Source organism: Bos grunniens, chromosome 23 (genome assembly GCF_055505025.1).
Source record: "Bos grunniens cultivar Pamir isolate PY7600 chromosome 23, Bosgru_T2T1.0, whole genome shotgun sequence".
Lineage (NCBI taxonomy): Eukaryota > Metazoa > Chordata > Mammalia > Artiodactyla > Bovidae > Bos > Bos grunniens.
The window spans coordinates 37881241-37897515 of NC_141187.1; the positions used below are offsets into that span (position 1 = coordinate 37881241).

Below are 16275 nucleotides of genomic sequence, written 5' to 3' on the forward strand. Positions count from 1 at the left end.
AAAGACTCATTGTTATATCCACAGTCACTATAAGAGTCTTCTGACCAAAAGTACATGCACTCAGTGTGTTATCAGGCTCCCAGAGGTTGAATGAGGTGTTTCAATAAACTCCATTTCTGATTTACTGAAGATTAACCAAAAAGTTGTTTACGGTTCAAGCCATCTGATTGGACAAAAAAAAAAGTTGGCAGGAGCAGTACAGATGATGGAATGAAATCTCGCCCAATAAAAGGAAGCCTTTCCTGTACTTATCACTGAGATTTTTAGTAATTAAGTTCACTTTTTCATATAACAAAAATAATCTTTGATGATAAAGAATTTTCAAGTGGTGCAAGACTGTGTTTTTGAATTAGAATTTCTAATGCAGTGAACTGTGACGATGCTATTATAGAATACTGGGTCAAAGGTACACAGATCCCAGGATATACCTGGGGAAGGACACCTAAAAAGTTAAAATCCTTGCCATGTCTTACTATCATTCATCTCTCCTAAGAGATGCTCAAAGAGAGCATATGTTGATTAAAGAATTAGAAGTTTTTAGTTCTGGTTACCTGAGGCTTAATTTTATCTTCACTGAGAAAAATAATTCGATATTCTGAGCTCAAGCAGTCAGATCACAGCCAAAGGCAATGATGTTGTTAATGCTTAATTGAAAACTCTTCTGAATTATTAATGATGCTAGCATAATGGCTGCCTTCAGATAAATACATATTTATTTCAATTAAAGCTTGTCCAAGGTAAGATTATACTGCAATGACAAACTAGAATACTTCTTCAGAAGTATTACATTAACATTATTTTATACAATAAACGAAGCCTTAAAACCTAAGGTACATGGAAAGTCTTCTGTAAATCTCATTTACTGGCCAGTGCTGAAGTACTGAAGTTACCTGCCTATCCCATGATGTTTAAAACTCAGATCACTCCCTGGCTAGGAAACATGCCACTCTTCCTAGATTAACTTTACCTCACTTTTTACAATCCAGCTAGAGCCTTTTCCAAAAATTCACCCTGATTCCGGCCCCCAAGAATGGACTGAACACCCACAGCCCGTTCCACACTGTGCTACAAGCAACTATTTATGTTCACATCTACCATTTCTAGACCCTAAGCTCCTTGAGGACAGAAACCATTTCTTACTCACCTTCGAGTTCCAAAACGTAGCAGAGTACCCAGCACATAATATGCAGGAAAAAAGGCTAAACTTAACTCTGATCATTATCTCTTATTTATACACAGGCAACTATGGCCGAATGTCTTATTTTTTAAAAGATATTGACTGGGGCAAAATGAAAATGTATGAACAACAGAATGGAGTTTTAAGACAAAATTTCAACAGATGCCCGGAGTATTTCCAACTGTAAGTATTTAAGATACCCTAGTCTCAATGTAACCTGTGTCCCCTTCTAAAGGATAATAAACTTAACAGAAGGACAAAATGCATTATTAACTAGCGCTTATGATTATCTGTTCTTGGAAAGCATCAAAAGCAAAACCCCAGCTTTGGGTGAAAATCAGTCTTTTGGCTATTTCTTATGGAACTAGATAGAAACTGTGGAGGTATACAGAAAATACAGAAATCTTTTGGGGATTCATTTCCCTAAAGTTTGAGTACACTTCCTTCCTATATCATATCCAGAATTAGAATACCAAAAACAGAATTCATGCAAATGCAGGTGTCAAAAGGCATTTCTATCTGAAGTAACATTTTTAATCCAAAGGAAGCTCCACTGCTAATGAAGCTTTACCATTAGTTTTAAGCCTTGCTTTGAAAGTTCTATTGATTTTAGACAGTTACATAATATTTATGGGACTTCCCTGGTGGCTCAGATGGTAAAGAATCTGCCTGCAATGCAGGAGACCCACGTTAGATCCCCGGGTTGTGAAGATCCCCTGGAGAAGGGAATGGCTGCCCACTCCAATATTCTTGCCTGGAGAATTCCGTGGACAGAGGAGCCTGGTGGGCTACAGTCCATGGAGTCCCAAAGAACCGGACATGACTGAGGGACTAAGACACATAGTATTTATGCCAAAAGTACCAAGAGAAAAAAGGCCGGGGTGGTGGGGGTGGGGCAGGGAGTGAGCAAGAGGAAAGATGAGGCTCTGGTCAAGTCCACGTGTGCCGGCCTGGCCATGCAAGCCTGTGGTTTCTGCCGGGCTCTTCCAGAAGGGCATGTCCTCACAAAGCGTCTATGAGCTCAGGCAGGAGTGGGCGGGCAGGAGCGGTGTCAGAGAGCAGGGCCAGGAGGGTTCTCGTGGAGTCAGCAGACACAGCACAGAGCACAGACACAGCAAAGATTCCACAGGAGAAAACCACCAAGGGCAAATGTGGCCCCAGTTCTGAGAGACCCGGTAGTTAGAGGAAAGGCTTTTTAAAACTCAGTGGAAAAGGCGCACACACAGCAGGCACCAGGGTAATTACCAAAGCCACTGGGCCTGTCTGCCAAGCGGGGCTGATGTGGCCTCGTGACCAGGTTTTATTCTTGGTTTCTGCTGCCCTCTTGTCCCTCGGCTCTTCCTGCTCCCGCTGCTCAATAAACCAGAGATGCTTGTTTCCTGTCCCGCAGACCCTGGGCTCTCTGTCCTCGGGTATGTTTTGGCATCTACTTCAAAAGTTGGAGGAACTTCTTTGCAGCTCATATGGGAAAGAATCTGCCTGCAATGCAGGAGACCTGGGTTCAATCCCTGGGTTGGGAAGATCCTCTGGAGAAGGGCATGGCAACCCACTCCAGTATTCTTGCCTGGAGAATCCCATGGACAGAGGAGCCTGGTGGGCAAAAGTTGGAGCATATATGAAATGGACCAGCTTCCAAAATGCTACTTCAGGATAATCTAAAAGAATTTATTTCTACAGATCCAAAGACTACTCTGAATTTTCCTTCCAAATAGACATCAAGCACGACCCTGACACAGTCACCAGGCCATCTTTGTTATTCTAGACAAATACACACGATTGTTCAAATCTGGGGGCGGGGGGTGGGGGGGGCGGGTGTTAGTGGGGGTAGAGTTTGCTTCCAGATCTCTCCTGAATTCCATTTGCTCCCACTTCTCTTGGGTCTCCAAACAATCTTATTTACTCCTGTGGCTTCATTACAGGCTACATGTCAATGACTCCCAAATCTCTCCCTCCACGCCAGACCACTGGGCTCAAATCCTGACCCAGATATCCAAGGACCTAATGGACATTTCAAGTACAAACTGCTTCAAACTGCACTTATCCTCCTCTTGCCAGTGCACTGCATCACCCACCGGCCTCCCCCTCTCACTCGGGAGTCATCCTTGACTTCTCTCTCTTCTTCACCTCGCGTCTCGTCAATAAAGCTACTCTGGCCTGAGCCACGCTCTATTAACCAAGAGGAGCTAGACTTCTGTCAGAGGTGAGCACGCTCTCCCGCTCTCGGAGGACCTCTCTTCCAGGCTCCAGGATGCAATGCAGTATTGCAGTGGGTGTCCACCGGGTGAGCTCAGCCAGAGCCCTTTTCATTCTGAGCCCCCTCGAGGCCACGCCCCTATGTCGCCATTTCAAAAGTACTAGCTGGCTCTGCACAGGATCCGTCTCCTTACATCTTCGGGGGGTGGGGGGTGGGAAATCCCCTTTAAGAAGCCTCTGTAAACGTGAGAGCTTCACAAAGCAGTTCGCATTTCCCAACAGTCGCATCTCCATGGAAAATTCTTCAAGTATGAAACAACAATGTATTTCATAAAACAAACCCAAAAGGAATCCAATCAGTCAAACTGTAATAAGCCCCAAAGCCTGACCTAACTGGAATAGAAAGTTAAAGTTGTGACAGGAGTTAGGAATGGTGGAAGGCCACTGAGGGACCGAGTGACCCTCTGCCATTGTAGACACTTGCACATCTTCTGTTCAGCATCAGTGTTTTTCAGCCTGTCCCCGACCTGCTGAAATTCAGCTTGGATGTTGGTACCTTGGGAGGCTACACTTCAACACTGGACTATCAATGCAACCCCAAGCGAATTATTAAAGAGTCCAGTGTCTAATTTGGAAGAGTGGACTTAGTTTCAGATCAGTTCAGCTTTGTGAGGAGAATATTTCAGCCTGTGGCTACATGTCAATAAGGGTCTTTTCCTTGCTATCTCTGGGGAGCAGAGTCACCATTTCTAAGACCAAGCCCACACAAAAAGTGTGCATTATCAAGTGTCAGGGTACCACCGGACAACCCAGACACTGGTGGCAGCTCAAAGGACAGAGTTCATGCGTGCTGCTTTCCATAATGAAATTAATTCTCTTTACCCCTGAGTTAAGTTGATTACTCAAACTCTCAAGACTTCTCCTCCCTCCATCCCAGCCGACTCACGTTTTCCTTAGGCCGACTGACGCTAGGAAAACAAGTATTGCATTATGCCTGACTCCTTGGAATGAGATCAGTTCTCGTTTCAAATTCCCTCTCAGAGCAACCCCGAGGCCACAAACCCTGTTTGAGATCCCAGCTGCTCACTGGCGCAGGATGGCCTAAGCTACCGCAAGGAAGCACAACCAAAGTCACAATCAGCAAACACATCCTAACCCTACACTGGCATCTTCACAGGTCTATTCCGAAGCGCTGGGCACGGACAAGACACATCTGTAGCTAGCCCAGTCTTGGCTCCTCCTCCAGAGGCTGCTTGGCCAAGGCGAGGCTGCGGTGCAACGTTCAGCAGTGATTTTCTCCAACTGGCACCATCTGTGCCTGCCCTGCCAGACGTGCTGACAGAGCAGGCTGCGTAGACCATTACTAATCTCCCAGGGTCAGCGGGGTCAGGCCTGCAACACGATGCCTATAGATTTCAAAGGCCGGCCTTCCCTCCCTGCCAGCTAATCAATCTATGTTGAAAAGCAAGCACATTTGTATTCTACTTTCTTTTAAATTTCAAAGAAAAATCTCATTTTTAAAGCTCTCAGCTTGAAGACTGCTTGCATGTAATCAGTGTCCTGATTCCAGTTAAATTGTACAAGATCTTCGAGGGATGAGGCTCGCCTGTTGAGTCCTTGCCAAAACCAGGGAAAGAGACCAGGAGGACAGCTCTCCTAGGATCATGAAAAGCTTAAACCAGAGACACAGAGGAAGGACAATGTGGATCAAGATTCAGACACTCCTGCAAACCCCCTATCCCAGGGCTAAGTCTACAAAAGCAGAGTAAGTGCCAGCCAGAGAGTGTAAAGTCAGGCAGTTAATAAAAATGCAGCAAATTCTGTTAATAAAAATGCAGCAAATTCTGCCATGAGGATGTTCCCTACTATCAGCTGCCTTCCAAGGTTCTACTGAACACCTACTATGTGCCAAGAGCTTTATGCTCCTTTGCACCCCTATCACTAAGGAATGGGGATACCCTGTGAGTCTAGAACTCAGCCTCTTACTGGCAAGAAGAGCCCCAGAGCCCCATGAGAACAGGAGCATGGCAATCCTGTCTTCTGAGTGCCAGGGGTAGCACAGACTTCCTGCAGGAACTAAATGAAGCATGGTGGAGATAAGCTCATTAATACAAATCTTTGTGTGTCAAGAACAACTACTGTAATAATTTCTTCATAGCAGATGGTATGTTATTCTAGATCTTCAAGTCCAACGATGACTCAATCTGATAAGAGTCAGCCCCACAAGTAAGACATCATCATGAGCTCCAAAGAAACTAGAACTTTTGTTTACAATAATTAAAGGTTTAAAGAAATCTCAAGATAAGTGACTTCATCTTCTTACTTGTGCTTAGATATCAGTTTCTCCACTTACCAGAGTTTAAGTTGGGCTGAAGGAGTAGGAGGAAGGAGGAATTTGTGGGTTAAAACATCATGAATAATTCCTCTAACCCAGATCACTTTCCTTGTAAAGTGAGCTGGGAGGGTCACACAGCTGACGTGGCTGCTTCAGCACTATTTGAGGAGCAGGTCGCATGAGTTCCATGGAGTAGTTTCTTCTTCCAGCTTTCCCAAGCTTCAAGCAACTACAGACTCCGGGCTAAGCTGGCTGCCAACATATCCACTCTTCCCTGCTCACAAGGGTGGCTTTATAGTGTCTAAAAATAAGTCACACAATCACTTAGATCCCCTTCAACTATTCAATATCAAAGAAACACTGCTGTCTTAACAACAGACCTCTTCTCTGCCTTTAGACTTATCTGGATGTTATAAAACAAACCCAACACACAAAACAATTGGGAACATTTAAGAGGAGATCATGTTTCATATCTATTCTATCTCTGCTAACCCATCCTGAGACCTCCAGTGTACAGAGAAAGATTTCATTCTATTTATAAAATGAATACTTTCACATTCCAGGATGGTTTGCTTCAGTCTCTCAGAAAGATGTGAGATTTTACTGGGCCTAACTTCACACACTGGGCTTTTCACAGAGAGCTTTATGACATCTTTACCCCACGCCTGAGCCCTGTTCTGTTTTAGAGGCTTGACTTGCTCTAAACACCAGTATCTCCTTTTTTAAACAAAGGCTGCCCAACATTCAGCTTCATGTGTCTGATTCTGCTGGAGCAAAAGATAAGGATCTAGACAGAGGCTTTCACAGTGTTTTACCTATAACTTGCCTAAACCACCAACTGACAAACAGGTTCTGCCCAAAGGTACCCAAGGTATCCACACAGCTGCACAGACCTGTACCTCCGACAGTGGTTCCAATACAAAAGCAGCCAGTGGAACGATCAGAAGGCAGGATGCCTAGATAGTACAATGATAAATCCCTGAGGGACCTAAAGATAATCAAGTCAAGCAAGGAGGTGGCAAAGTAATGGCAGGACTATGGCCGTAGATTCTGAACAAACCCAAAATAAAACTACCACATGGCCCAGCATTTCCACTCCCGGGTATAATATCCGAAAGAAACAAAAACACTAATTTGAAAAGACATGTGCACCCCAATGTTTACTGCAGCATTATTTACAATGGCCAAGATATGGAAAGATTCAGTGATGGATGAATGCATAAGGAAGATATGGCAGACATGTATACTTATGCTTGTCTATCCACACACACACACACAATGGACTACTACTCAGCCATCAAAAAGAATGAAATTCTGCCATCTGCAAAAGCATCAGTGGACTTGAAGAGTATCATGCTAGGTGAAATAAGTCAAACAGAAAATCAGATGCTGTGTGATATCACTTGTATGTGAAACCTCAGAAAGTACAACAAACTAGCAACTAACAAAAAAGACAGACTCACAGATATAGAGCACTAGTGGTGACCAGCAGGGAGAGAAAAGAGGGTAGGAGCAATATAAAGAGAGGGGGCTATATTCTGTAAAAAATAAATAAGATACAAGATTATATTGTACAAGACAGGGAATATAGCCTATATTTTGTAGTAACTATAAATGGAATATAACCTTTAAAAGTTGTGAATCACTATATAATATACCTATAACCCATGTAATCCTGTACATTAACCACACATCAATTAAAAAATATGACCATACAACTCACAAAACAAGACCCACACACCGAAGTTCTAAGTGGAGATGGTAACAGATCCATGTTTCTTAAACAGCCCAATTATCTTCAAAAAGGCAAAATAGATAATGACCAAACTGTATGTTCCACTTTAAGCAACTTACAATCCTAAAAAGTTACCAAAAACATCTTCAATTTTGTCTCCTTGATTTCTAAAGATTTAACCATAATTCATTAGCCTACTACTAAAAGGAAGTATTTGTGGGGTTATTTTTTTAATTCTCTCATCAACTCTATGCTTTAATATTCACATTTAGTAATCAATTTTTATGCTCTGCAAATGCAGAGTTAAAAAATACATGACTACACTTATAAGGGGGAAGAAAAACCCTCATTTCTAAAGATGTACCAGAAGGCCAAAGAGAGATACGGTCCATTTCATCCTCTGCCCTTCCTAACCAATTAGATTTTATCTGATTTATGAAGATTTCAAAGGAAGATTCCTGCTTCATCCTCAAAAACACAATCTGACAAGAAGCCAAATTACAGGAAGTCCCCACTCTACTCCAAGCCTTGACTGGGGCCCTGGGACACTAACAAGATACCATCTCTGCCCTCTCTCATCACTTCAAAACAAATGAAAAGGAACACTTGTAAGTCTTTACCACTGTAGTGTTTAAGAAAGAGTGGCATACACGAGATACCAACCAAACATCCATCTTTCATTCTAGGTTCAGAAAAGTGGGGGAAACGATTTCCAGAGTGAGAGGACTAAGAAATGCTTTGGTTTCTGATATGATGTTGGTGTAATATTAAAAACCAGTTAAGAGTGATCAAAGGAACCTAAATGAAACACTGTGAACAGCCTTCCTTCATGTGTCATCAGCGTTTGCCCAAAGGCTGCCTCCGTGACATATCAAAATGGCTTGCCCCAGGCTTGCTGTGCTTGCTGGAACCAGATTGCAACAACAACCCATGTCTGATCTTGAGAATACCTTTAAAAAAAAAAAAAAGTTGCTATGTTTCTTCTCTATATAACCAGTCTTTCTACAATGCTTTTACATCTAATCCCCAAGAATCCTTAATGGAAATAACTTAGGACTACTAATTACCCCAAAGAAACTCTTACTGTCATGCCAGAAACGGATCACAGGAGGGAAAGCAAAGACAACCACAAAAAGATGTGGAAAATTAAAAGGAAAAGGACTTCTCTCTGTCCTGGGGTGTTATATGTGTGTAGAAACAAGAGACTCACTCCAGGAGTTCTGATTTCTAACCCACAATCCAGAAACCACCAAAATACCATTTGGCCAAATCCAAAATGATTCTAAATGGGGCTGACTCACGTGGCTAGCATTGCATTTAATGACAACATCAGCATACACTGTTGTAACACAACATATTTAAGGTGCTGAGGCATAGTCCTTGCCTACAAATATGTTTTAATACTTTTTCCAGATGTCCCATCTATTTTCTCAACCATATGCATAGTTCAATAAACAGGGCAATAAATAAGACTGACTTTTTAAAGAAGGCTCAGGATTACATGCTATTTTTAGACCTTTATTGATTAGTCCACAACTTGCCATCTCTTCCCTTCTACAGTGGAGTCAATAGTATACCTTCTGCTTCATATGATTCTTTTTAATGTCAACTTTTAAATTCACAGAATTGCAGAGTCCTAACATTTCAGAAGTGAGCGCGCCTGGGAACCAACTAGCACATATTTCCTGTCACAAATGAGACTAAAGCTCAAGCAGTTAAGTGACTTACTCAAAGTCACATAGTTGGAAACCAGTCAATCGAGTTTTATAGGCCAAATGGAAATATACAGAAACAAAGCACCTAGACATGCAAAAATTTACCATTTTGCTTATTTTGTGTTTCAATAAATTGTAAATAACCCAAGGTTTATTTGTAAAGATATCTGAATTAATACCTTGTAAAATAAAACTTAAAAAGAAAAAAAAACCTACTGCCATCATTTAATGGTTTGGTTAAACTCTAGTGTTTTTATAACCACCTTTCAAAGCTAAGCACATGTTGAAACTAACTGGACCACCCAAGTCAAAATTTTAGTTATGCTATTTTATGTTTATTTGGTTTGTTTCTAAATGTGTATTTAAGTGGCAAAGTCATAAAGGGAAGAATTAATGATAATCGATACCAGATCTGCAGCCATGAAGCTAGCTCCCCTTGCATTAACAAAATTTAGTGAAGTCAGCCAAGGGGAAAAAATATTCTAAATGAGACAGCTCTGGGTAGTTTCACGCAAGTCCCCAGCTATATGCTGTATGCTGAAAGCAGAATTATCCCAAGACCAAAACATGATCCTCTGAAAGATAGTCACCGAAAGGAAAACATGGGAGACCTAAGCAGTACGAGGAAGTAGCAAAAGAGATTTAATGCTGGGGAAGAATATGCTCTCGGCCCTCCTGTTACCTTCAGATCCATCACAACTCTCGATTCTAAAATGAAGTACAAACTTGAAGAGACTCAGAAACAAAAGATACGTTTACTAACGTGCACGTGGTTCACATTCCTAAGGAATGTTGGTAATTTATTGGGAACTCAGAATATAGCTTTCTCATAGAAACAACATCAAACAGTCATTAGGTTTCCAGACAGACCTACTACAGAAACTTGTTTTTCATTCCATCTATACCTGAGGTGATAACTGCTAGTAATTTATAGAACCCAGGCAGGAAAGCAGACCTACGGCCTAAGGCAGCGGTAAGCAGGAAAGGGGTTTTGTAGGGACCCAGAGGAAGTCTGCTTTTATTTACCTTCTCCTAGTTGTTTCTTAACATCCGGCTACATTAACAGGCAACCAACCACCCGCCAGACCCCCACAACCCTGCTTGGCCTCCACTCCCTCCCTCCTGTCGGCACGGCTCTCTGCTTGCCCCCCCCTCCTCTTTAATACCTGCTCTCCAGTAGAAGAAAGAACCAGAGGCAAAAAAACGTGTGGTAATTCCCACCTGCCCCTGCCTCTAACAGGCAGTAAAGCTAAATGAGCGCGCACTACCTGGGGCCCAGGGTGCAGGGGAGGAAACGAGCAGCCCCAGAGGCTGAACAGGAAAAGCCACGGCACCAACACCTGAAGCTAACATGCCTCTGGGCAGCCACACTGGGTGGGTTGTTCTGGTGAAAAGGGCTTTGAGAAGAAATCAGGCCCACTTAGAAAAACAACCAGGAAAGCAAACTCAGTTGGCCCTTTGAAAAGTTAGGAAATAGAACATCTCTTCCCTAGAATGGGTGTCAGGGTATGAAATTAGTATGGACTGGGCTTCCCTGCTGAAAAGTGAAAGTCGCTCAGTCGTGTCCGACTCTTTGTGGCCCCTTTGGAATTCTCCAGGCCAGAACACTGGAGTGGGTAGCCTTTCCCTTCTCCAGGGGATCTTCCCAACCCAGGTATTGAACCCAGGTCCCCGGCATTGCAGGCAGATTCTTTACCAGCTGAGCCACAAGGGAAGCCCTCCCTACTGGCTTAGTGGTATAAATATATACCACTCTGAGGGCCATCCTGCCCGTGCAGGAAACACAGGTTCGATCCCAGAGCTGGGAAGATCCCACATGCCGCGGAGCAACTAAGCTGGTGTGCCACAGCTCCCGAGCCTGAGCTTTAGAGCTGGGGAGCTGTGACTACTGAACACACAACCACTGAGGCCTGCACGTCCTAGAGCCTCTGCTCCACAACAAGAACAAGCCACCACAATGAGAAGCCTGTGCTCTGCAACTAGGGAGTAGCCCCGCGCGACTACAGAAAAGCCTGCACAGGAGCGAAGACCCAGCACAGCCAAAAATAAATAATTTTTTTAAAACATTAGTATGAGCTATGATTGAGGTTCACGTAATTCCAGTGAGGGGGCAAAAATCAGTAACTTTCCAGAGCTGCCATTTGCACCCTTAAATCCAGTTAATTATCTCCATGTATTTTGCATCTCAAATTAGAGTAAGAATACCACACAAGGGTGATCCATCACAAATAAAGAACTCCAAACCCAGCAGAACCTGGGGTCTATTTGATTGTTGCTGCTCAGTCGCTCAGTTGTGTCTGACTCTTTGGGACCCCATGGGCTGCAGGATGCCAGGCTTCCCTGTCCTTCTGTTATCTCCCAGAGTTTGCTCAAACTCATGTCCATTGAGTCAATGAAGCCATCTAACCATCTCATCCTCTGTCACCAGTTTCTCAGCCTTCAACGGAGTTCCTGGAGAATTCCATGGCCAGAGGACACTGGTGGGCTACAGTCCATGGCGTCCCAAAGACTCGGACACGACTCAGCACGCACAAGCCTTATCAATAAAATCCACTGCACAAAAGCTGCCAACAAGGTAAGCGATACCATGAAGTTAGCAAGGCAAAGCCATACTCCTAGAGAAGTTCTAACCGGGGAAATCCACAAGGGAATCCTCATCACCAGTGGGCAATCCTCCTCACCCACGGTCTCAGAAGATATCAAACAAGTATTTTTAAAATGGAACTAAGTCCAGCTGAAAACTATGGCCTAGATTTTCAAAACTATATGGAGTCAGAATTACCACCACTCCAAGGGCTCCAATCCGGTTCCGCTTAGGGCTGCGCGCCTTTGCACGTGCGCCGCTGGCTCCACCCCCGCAGTCCCCGCCTCCGAGAGGAAATGGCTCCAGACAAGTAGGGTCAGAGGAGAGCATCCCGAGGCTGCAGCAGCAAGAACCACCCTGGAGTGGTGATGCCGTCGTCCCTCGAGGCGCCCAGTTCTCAGACCACAGGAGTTGCCATTTACGACGTGTGGCAGAAACAGGCTGGGAGGGCCAGAGGAACGTGATGAGTTAATTCAGCGGCGGCAGTAAAATTCGCATCGGCACCCGCATGATGTAGTCCTGTGACTCCGGCAAATCTCGAGATAATGAGGGAAGCAGTGTGGCGTGCAGGAAAGGCAGTGGGCTGAATCCGAAGACCTAGATTTTTGTGCCGACTCTGCCGGCTGATCTCAAGGGAAGGGGCAAATCGCGCCCTCTCTGGGACTCAATTTCCTCATCTGTAAAATAAAGAGCAGATGTGCTCTTCTAACTCAGAATTCTAACCCACAAGAAACTGATTTGGAAACACACGTCCTCCCGTGTCTGGCGTCCTCCTGCGTCTAGCGCAAGGAGCCTCCGGGACATTTTGGCCAGCACATTCACGGGCTTGGGATAAGACTGAAGACAGTGGTATGAGAAAGGCCCCTGCTGAAGCACTCTTATGACCCCAACAAAATATCTTTCAAAAATATCACACTAGCTTTCTCCTCCTCTGCCTCAGGATCAAGTTCTCTTGGAAGGGTCAAGCACCACCTCACAGCATCCCTACAGATGCCCAGCAGCCACCTCAAATTTCAAATTCCCCCTCAGCTGAGCTAGCCCTCTGGCAGAGGACTTCCAGCCAGATCACTTCATTCTGCCCAGCAAGCCACTTAAAATTGAGCGACAGCAAGCCTCTGCGTTTGTGGTGCAGGGACCTGTGTCTTTCCTGAATAGGTTCCCAGTAGCTTGGGGGCAAGGAATAACTCCATCTCCACATTAGGGATGACACTTAACAAGGTGACTCAATGCCTGTGAAGCAGTAAAAAGTAGTCAGCACAGAGCCTGGGGTGGGGCCACTGAGGGGGAACTCTTCCATGGAATCCTTTCATCTGCTGGGTGAAGACAGTTCGGGAACGCCCTCCCCAGGAGAATGCCCCGGTCTTCCCTCCACTCTCGCACATGTCTCATTCTGCCAAAGCCTAGAGGAAACTTCCCACTCAGGAGAGCACAGGTGGGGGGCTCTTTCTTTCCTCTCTCCCCTCACACCTGAGTCGTTCGCATCTTTGTGTAACTCATTCCCACGTATCCACCAGATCAGCAGTCCCCAACCTTTACAGCACCAAGGACCACTTGGGTGGAAAACAATTTTTCCATGGACTGGTGCGTGGGGCGGCGGGGGCGGTGGTTCAGGGATGATTCAAGCACATCACTCTTACTGTGCACTTTATTTCTATTATTATTACATCAGCTGCACTTCACCTCGTCAGGTATTAGATCCTGGAGGTTAGGAACCTCTACCCTAGACACAAGACCTGCAGATTATTTTTTTTTCCTTCTTCCCAAGCCTTAAATCTGCACAATCTGATTGGAATTAATTCCCTTCAGACTCGAAGGAAATGGGCAGTTGGCAGCCCTAGCAATCAGGGCACAAAGAGATAGACACCCCATAAGAGGGTCCCCAGGCTTTGTCGCAACTCAGAAAATGACCTCAATGGAAAATTGAAGTTGATCTGGAGCAGCACTCGGCCCTCCTGAAGCACTATTACAGCCTGAGTCCGCCCAGGACCATCACCCCTTCGCACCCTCTGTCTCCTAAACCAGAAGCAAATCCCCTCTTCACGTTCAGCAACCTATTATCCTCTCCCTCAGCTTCAAAAGCGAACTGCCCAAGAGCTACATTTTCTCCATGAAGCCAATTCCTAATAGATTCTCTAGGAGTGCTGTGCTTCCAAAACTTAAAAGGAGCCAAGAAATCTCAAGCCTCTGAGATTTAAAAACTTTGTGCAGTACGCCTCAATTGCCTGCTCTCTAACTCAACCCATAATCCCTCTCTAAAATCTTGACAGTAACGGGGGGAAAAAAAGGATTATATAAATGATAAGACCTATGGTGCTGATACATGAAATCCTGGATCCACTTCTCAGTTCACTCACTGACTTTCTGGGGAACATTAAGAAGGGCTTGTTGTATCCACTTCTTCCTTTATGAGCTATGTTGACATGCTATCATATAATGCTTACAGTCTTCTTAAGCAAATAAGGAGCACAGAGGCGCCTCCAATGCAATAATTCTGTATATTTCTCTGTGATTTTGTCTAGTATCTATCCGTCGTATGTCTCAAGGGTCTGCCCCTACATGCTATTGACAACAGAACCCCAAATTCTTGAAATGAAGACATTTCTAATCACAAAGAGACCACTGAATGATCACAAATAATTCACTTAAGTAAACATCTTGACCAAGAGTCATCATATATACTGCACACCATGAAGCAGGGCTACAAGCTTAACAATGAAACTCCTGGAAGCTAATCACTTCACACCAACACTCCTAGGATGGATTTGGATATTCCAGTGAGTATTTGATATAACAACATAGAGAGGGAGAGTTTGCAAAACTGGATTTATTGAGTGTTACCATCTCACTGGGCAATTAACAGGAAATGGCTTTGCTCACATAAGAGCCACCAATGGTTATTATTTAAACCTCTTTCCCATTTTTAATAGTGTCTCAGGCAGATCTCACCATCTGGGGTAACTTTTGGTTATTCAAACTCAAGGCTAAGTTGAATTTTTGTTCTCAAGTTCATCTGTGGTTTCACGCCAGCCCCCACTCTGACCCCAGGCAAAGCTGTGACCTGGCCTGTGAACAGGGAGGTCTGGAATCCACATTCCCCTCAATCCCTCCTCCCTCTCTGAGCTGTTCCTGCAAGGAAATGATAGGAAGGGAATGGCAGATATCTTCCTATATGACCGGCCATGATCACTTCCCAAGCTAATGCAGGCTGCTGTGGGAATTCTCCCAAGGGCCCTATAGGCCCTCCTCACCACAAAGCATCTCTGATGTAGATCTGACCTGAGCCCCAGCTCAAGATTTCCCACCCACTTCTTGGCCCCCATGATCAGAATCCAGGCTCTTACGGACAGATAATCTAGCAAGATGGCTCGAGGTCAACTACCAGTCTCGGTGTTCACCTTGAAGAATTCTCGTATCCTCTGCAAGTTTAACAGGAAATAACATAAGCTGCTCCAGGGGCAGCCCCTCTCCCTCCTTGCCTCTCGGGTTCTCCCCTTTCCAACCCAGATAAGCACAGGGTCAGGTAGACAAGTCTGCCTGCTCAGACATTCAACCAGAAAACCCAAAGGACTTACATTTTTGCAGGCAACCCCAGCCTCCATGGGAGAATCTCCTGGAACTTGCCCTCTCACTTTTGGTATAAAGCGAATGAACCTTTCCTCTCCTCCCTCACTCCCCAATGTTCTATGCAGACTAGAAAATATTGGGGATAATGGCAGGGGGTGCTAACTGGTGGCAGAAGAGCCGGTTTTTCTTTTTCTTGGTAAGCTCTTTGGAGACGTGTCTGGCCTCCAAAGGTTGTGGTTCTCAGACTGTGAAGTGAGGTCTTCAAATTTAGTTGGAACCTAAAGCATCTATTCTAAGGCAATAGAGAAGTCTAATTATCACACACACACACACACAACACAATTGTATACAATCACCAAATTATTCCCATACTTAATAGTAGAAACAACAATATGAATTCCTAGAAATATGTCTTGTGCATGTAAAAAGGTCTACCCTTTGATATCTGTCCATTTGACTTGTCAGACATGTGACAGGTGTTTGACTACTCCCTGAAACTGCACTTTTGATTTTTTTGTTTATTTCTGGTTGGTACAGAATAAGCTTCCCTGTTATTCTATGAATGAAGCTTCAGTATTAAAACTTGTCTTTATTATTTTGAGAGATCACTTCAACAAAAAATCAACCCTGAATATTCATTGGAAGGACTAATGCTGAAGCTCCAATACTTTGGCCACCTGATTCAAAGAGCTGACAAATTGGAAAAGACCCTGATGCTAGGAAAGATTGAGGGCAGAAGGAGAAGAGGGTGAGAGAGGATGAGGTGGTTCAATGGCATCATCAATTCAATGGACGTGAGTATGAACAAACTCCAGGAGATAGTGAAGGACAGGGAAGCCTGGCAGGCTGAGTCTATGGGGTAAAGTCGGACACAACTGGGGCGACTGAAGAACAACTTCAGCTACATTTCATGTTATAGTGAATTATGAAATTCAAAGGCACCATGATGAAACAGATCTTTAAAATGAGCAA

The 16275-nt window shown here is 44.3% G+C and overlaps 1 protein-coding gene across 50 annotated transcripts in view; it reads right to left on the reverse strand.

The window, feature by feature from the left end:
• LOC147347652 (uncharacterized) overlaps positions 1–16275 on the reverse strand; it is a 521220-nt gene that overhangs the window by 339269 nt on the left and 165676 nt on the right. Inside the window, exon 3 of one of the 50 annotated variants that reach the window (XM_086370047.1) lies at positions 2423–2656. The exons of the other annotated variants lie outside the window; for them this stretch is intronic. Within the exon in view, the coding sequence (XP_086226173.1) occupies positions 2423–2656 (234 nt within the window). The remainder of the gene's footprint in view (positions 1–2422; positions 2657–16275) is intronic. 50 annotated transcript variants of the gene reach the window in all.